The sequence below is a fragment of the Coffea arabica genome, chromosome 11e (genome assembly GCF_036785885.1).
Source record: "Coffea arabica cultivar ET-39 chromosome 11e, Coffea Arabica ET-39 HiFi, whole genome shotgun sequence".
NCBI classification, from domain to species: domain Eukaryota; kingdom Viridiplantae; phylum Streptophyta; class Magnoliopsida; order Gentianales; family Rubiaceae; genus Coffea; species Coffea arabica.
Genome location: NC_092331.1, coordinates 52,682,597 through 52,688,709, shown reverse-complemented (window position 1 = coordinate 52,688,709; position 6,113 = coordinate 52,682,597). Strand labels below are relative to the sequence as shown.

Here is a 6,113-nt window from a genome sequence, read left to right as displayed (position 1 = left end):
ACTGATCCATTGAGGGCACACGAGGCTTTAGAATTGATGGCACCTGGAGAGAATACGAATGTTCTCAAGGAGATGCTTATATGTGGGTATAAGCCTGATTCTGAACCATTTCTTTCAATGATGCTGCAAACTTTCCGGGGGTCAAAGTTGCTGGACTTGCGAACTAAAACAAGGATATTTATACCAAGTGGAAGATCAATGATGGGATGTCTGGATGAAACCAGAACCTTGGAATACGGCCAGGTCTTTGTTCAGTTCTCTGGTGCTGGGCGTAGGCAGTTTTATGATGATTCTGTCCCATCCTCTGCACACAGTCTCATTCTTGAGGGAAAGGTGGTTGTTGCAAAAAATCCATGCTTGCATCCTGGTGATATTCGTATTCTTAAAGCTGTTAATTTGCCAGCATTACATCATATGGTGGACTGTGTTGTCTTCCCCCAGAAAGGAAGAAGGTAAATACCATTTTGAGATCTTTTATACAGTTTATGTGCAACTCATACAGAGAATTGTCAAGTTACTGAGATTGAAATTAGCTAATTGAAGATGACAATCTGGAAATATATAGGTAGCTTAAAATCCAGTAATATTTATGTACATGCAAATTTAAGTTTCTTTTGTTTTTGTGATATCTGTTGATTGGTATTATTCTGCTGTTTTCCTCTACCATTAAAATCAACGGATTGGCTCCTTTTGATTTTTAAAGATTTTAACCCCAACAAAATGGAAAAAGAGATTCTTCTCTTTCTTTTCCTTGTTACTGGCACAAAAGACCAATTTACCTTTTCCCGCATGAAAAACATATAGCAGCTAGCTGTTCTTGGTTTGTGACATGGTTGCATGTCTACATTCCTTAGAAACTTTCAAGAGCGTAAACAATGTGATTTTGTTAAATTTGTGAACCCATATGTGATCCTCAGTTATCTTTGACATCCGACATTATGGCCTTTAGATCATGCTGATGTCTTTTTTGTAAAATCTGTAACATTGCTAGATGGTGGACCTGTGTCTTCTTGGTTGAGATCTGGCTGTTTACACTGCAAAGAAAGGTTCATGAGTATTTCTGAATATAAGTTTATTTTAGAAATGAAGCAAATAGTTGGAAACTTGCAACACATGCAGTTTTTTTTCCTTTTTTGGCAAGTACTGCAGTAATTTTACAGGTTCAGTGTAACTTAGTTTGGTTTCTTGAATCAAGTATTTGTAGTGTGTTGTTTTGTAGTTTAATTAGAAATCATTGGTTGTTTTCCATTGGTATTTGACTCTAATCTTAGTTCTTTTACAAGATTCTAATGCCTTCATTTGAGTAGGGGGAATGTCTCAAAGCCCCTAATGAGCATTTCTGTCAAAGCATTAGATTTTGCTTAATGAAACTTCATGTAGACCTGTGAAACCTACTTGCCATTACTCATGCAATCTAGCCTCACGTGATGCCCACAGCTTTTCAGAAAGTGATTCTTAGAATTTTTGCTTCTCATCTTTTCCTTACAATATAGTGCAGCTTTTGTAGACATTTAGCACTCCCTCTGCTTACTATTACCCCTAAGCAAGCATTTGTAAGGTAAGAATCTTAACAAAGGAATGTTTATTGGTGTTTTATCGTTCCTACTATTACACTGTTGGTAATCAATTTAAGGGCAAAAGGGGTCATTCATTTCACTGCCAAACAACACAAAAAATGAGCAAGTGTATATTGTTTCTCAGCTAATTGGTAGACTTGTCTAGAAGCGGCAGGGAATATTTGACTCCTTCAATTACTGCATATATTATGTCCTGACATAAGCTATCTATTCCTTCATTACAGTCTAATAAATTCAGGAGTATCTAAGAGATTTCATGCTGCATCACCTGGCATATTGCAAGTGAAGTTGAATGCAAAACTTTCTTGTGTTGGGCTTGGATTGGATCTTGAGCTGCTTATGTAGGTCTTTAAAAATATGCATCCTAGACTAATGGATTTCCTCTTCAGGTTTTTAGCACAGTCCTAATATAATAATTACGGTAAAAATGGATTTCTTACTTCACAAATAAGCATTAGGATCTCAGATTTAAGGCCAACAATATCTGGCTTCACTGTTGATTTCTCTTTCCAAACTTTGTGATTGAACAAATAATGGAATCAGTATTATCGCTTTTCGCATGATGTATTTGTGCATCTGAGTTTTTTCTATTGCTTATCTTGGATAGCTGTTTCATGATGATTTGTGAGAAAGAAAAGACTGGATGCAAGATGGCTTTGATTTTGGAGCTATCTGTAGCAGTTTAGGTGAACTATTTGGTTTCACTGTGCAAAACGGGGTCTAGAATGGATAAGGAAACGAACTCTTACGAAGACAAGGAAAAGATAGTTCTGTTGGTTCAGGGTTGGGAAGGGTTGCTAAAATATTTTCTGATTTGTGAGTTTATGTTTTGAGAATAAGGAGATTACAACAGCATAATAAACTTTGTTGTTAATAGTGTACATAGAAAAACTAGAAGGCTCCTAGTATGCATTTTGAAAGGTCAAAACTGCAAAAAAATCTAGGAGATGGAGGATGGGTACAATTAAGGCTTTTGCAGACCAAATGAATCCTGAAAATCACTACTGTAACATGGATTGGGATATTTTTTGTAAAAACAAATGATTGAATTTAGTTCACTTTGACATCTAATGTGCTTAGTAAAGCTCAATGTGGAGACAAGGGACTTCTTGCTTGTTGTGGGGCCATTAACCTCTGTTTCAGCTTCTGAAGACCAACTAATTTGAATTTTTACGCAGGGATACATCCAATTTGCTGATGTCATCATTTGTGAATGTTTTCTTTCTGATTCTAATGTCAATTACAGGCCTCATCCAAATGAATGTTCTGGAAGTGATTTGGATGGAGATATTTACTTTGTTTGTTGGGACCCTGACCTGATTCCACCTCAGCAAGACCCACCAATGGATTATGCTCCAGCATCTACTGTGCAGTTAGATCATGAAGTTACAATTGAGGTACTAATCCTGTAACATAAAAATGCTGTGGCAGAATTTGAACTTGTTTAGCTATTTCTACCAGAAAAGGGAGGTCGAAGTATTGTACCCGTAGCCTGATGAGTAGGATAGGAACCTGTCTTCCCCTTTCTCTTTCTTGTGATGTCTTTCTGATTACTAATTATCACAGCAGTGGTGTTCTCTTTTGTGGTGTTGGTTTAAAATGTACTAACATGGTTGACATCTAGCTGTGATTTATGACACTTTGTTTTTAGTATGGATCATGGCGGTATTTTTTCCAGTTATGCTAGCCTTGGTTATCTTGCATATTCATATCTGACACATTTGCAGATTTATATCCTGGTCTACCTTTGAACTAAACTAGTTGACAGTTTTAAGTTACAGAATAAATGTTTGTTTGCATTCATCTGTTGTAAGAGTAGACTACTACCTTTGACCTATAGCACTTGTGTAATTGTGTCCTAACAAATTTGTTTCCATTTAGTTTCCTCAGCTTGAGATTATTTATCTGCATGCATGACCAAAAGTAAGTTGTACTGTTTTCTTGTTGAAGGTAAATGTTTACAAGTATTCTTTCTCAGCACCCATAAAACTGCCAGATAGATTAATAACCTTTGATGATTTAGTCAGGGGACTATTTTCCTTGTTTGTTTTTTGTCCTTTTATGCCCTGAAATTTCTTGTGGCAAAAAGAGATGTGGACAAGTGGAAAAGTTCCTAATCCGCATTGAAGGATACAAAAACCTAATTTATTCCTTCATCCACTAGCTTAACATCAGTAAGAACTCTCTTCTGTTTTCTCCTCATTTTCTTAACCATGAAACAGTTTTACCCCGATTAAGGCACTCTATCTTAGCAAAATAAGATGCTTCATTGCATTCTCATGCATATTAAGCATCATTGCAGCAAATATCCTTGTGCAACATTTGCTTTCAATGGACAATTAATTTTGCTTCTCCATTGCAGGAAGTTGAGGATTATTTCACCAATTATATCGTGAATGACAGTTTAGGAATCATTGCAAATGCCCATACAGTCTTTGCTGATCGGGAACCACTGAAGGCAAGGAGTGAACCATGTCTGGAGCTTGCACAGCTGTTCTCAATTGCAGTTGACTTTCCAAAGACTGGCGTTCCCGCTGAGATTCCATCTCATCTGCGTGTCAAAGAATATCCTGATTACATGGAAAAGTCCGACAAGACTACATATGAATCACGGCATGTGATTGGAAAGCTTTTCAGAGAGGTAAAAGAGATTGCACCGGACACAAGTTCCATTAGATCATTTACAAGGGAAGTGGCAAGAAAATCATATGACATTGACATGGAAGTAGATGGGTTTGAGGATTACGTTGATGAAGCTTTTGATTTCAAAAGTGAGTATGATTATAAGTTGGGCAATTTGATGGACTACTATGGCATCAAAACTGAAGCAGAAATATTGAGTGGTGGTATCATGAAGATGTCAAGGTCTTTCGATCGGAGAAAAGATGCAGAAGCTGTTGGAATGGCCGTGAGGTCTTTAAGGAAGGAAGCTAGGACCTGGTTCAACAGGAGTGGAGGTCATTCCGATGATCCATATGCAAAAGCATCAGCATGGTATCATGTCACTTATCATCATAGATTCTGGGGTTGCTACAATGAGGGACTGAATCGGGCTCACTTCATTAGTTTCCCGTGGTGTGTTTATGATAAGCTGATTCAGATCAAAAAAGCCAAAATAGCAAGCACAAGGAGTTCTCAGCAAATCTCTTCACTGGAGCTGCAGTTTAGTCATGGACTGAGATTGCTTTAATGAATAGTTTGGCATCAAGAATTTGTGAATTTGCTCTAATTTTTTTCGTAACAAGAAGACTTAGCAGCTCTACTTCGGACTATGCTTCGGCATGGTGTTCATTTGTATCTACTAAGATACTGATTAATATCTATTGCTGTAAATCAATCGGGTTGTTGAGCATGTGTATATCTATTGTAATGTGACAAATTTGTGTATTTAAGGAAGTGTAACAAGTACATCCGAGTCCTGAACTCAGAAACTTGCCTTCTTTTCATTTTCTGCTCCTCTAACAGCAGGAGTTAAATGCCATTTTCTGAAATTCATTTTATTTTGGTAATTTCATAATGAAAATACCTGGCATTGAACACCTTATTGGTCACAGGCTTCTTTATCATGTCACTGAATGCACTGAGAGAGAGAGGTGAACAAAGTGTTAAAATCATTTGTGGTTTGATCATTAAAGAATACTTGAAGTTCAGGTAGTTCGAAAGGACTGAGGCCTTTTGATTTGCATTTCTTTTCTACTGCTCCTATTATATGTTGCATGGCCATGTAGGTGTTTGGACCAACTGAACATCCTAAATCTGCAATGCAAATTGTGTTTGAAGTACAAAACTTCTCAGCGTCAAGCCTATCTGCAAGTACCTCTTCAATCATTGCTTCTGCAGTTATTGATGCTACTCTCTGCATTCATGAAGGGAAGTTCATAATTAGAATTAACCATGTGCTTTTCTTATAGCTAAAGGAGTCAATGATTGGCAGTTCTACCCCATGGCATGCTTCAACTTGCTAAATAAATGGCAGTTAGTCCCTTGCGTGGTTCTTTTAGACCACATAAAGCTGAAACCAGAAGCATTTTTATGAGCTGACCTAATCTTCTAGCGAAAGGATAAGAAAAGAATGTGCTGTAGTTGACCCAATCTTCTAGGAAATATGTCCCCCTTTCTCTTGTTTTTGAAATTCTGGAGCTGTTAATGTACACATATACAATGACATGCTTGCTCTCTGTAAAGAGTGGTGGCCCTTAATGTATATCTCTATAGGTAATGAGAACATTGTGATATGATATGGCATAAAGTGTGTGGTTTATGTACGTGAACAGTAGAGTTTGTTTGAGTAGCTATAAGTTCCATTTCCACCATTCATTGAAAAGATTTGGGATCTGCAAATATGACAACAAGGGTGTCAAGTTTATATCGGCTCAACAGATTGTCTTGCAAAGTTGTAGAGATAACCAAGAAGAGAAGAAACAAAATCTTTGTGCCTCTGTCATTAGTCCAAACTACACAACTATTCACTCAAACTAAAGTTCACACACATGCAATCTCTTTCGTTTCCTGGCTCTAATAACGCGATACACGATG

General features: G+C 37.2%; 1 protein-coding gene across 1 annotated transcript; it reads left to right on the top strand.

Annotated features, from left to right (window-relative positions):
- On the top strand, positions 1-4,805 carry LOC140020990 (RNA-dependent RNA polymerase 1-like). The gene is made up of 3 exons (XM_072071675.1): positions 1-452; positions 2,824-2,974; positions 3,940-4,805. The coding sequence occupies exons 1-3, from the start codon at positions 37-39 to the stop codon at positions 4,765-4,767; spliced, it is 1,395 nt and encodes a 464-aa protein (XP_071927776.1). The 5' UTR covers positions 1-36; the 3' UTR covers positions 4,768-4,805.
- The last annotated feature ends 1,308 nt before the right edge of the window (positions 4,806-6,113 follow it).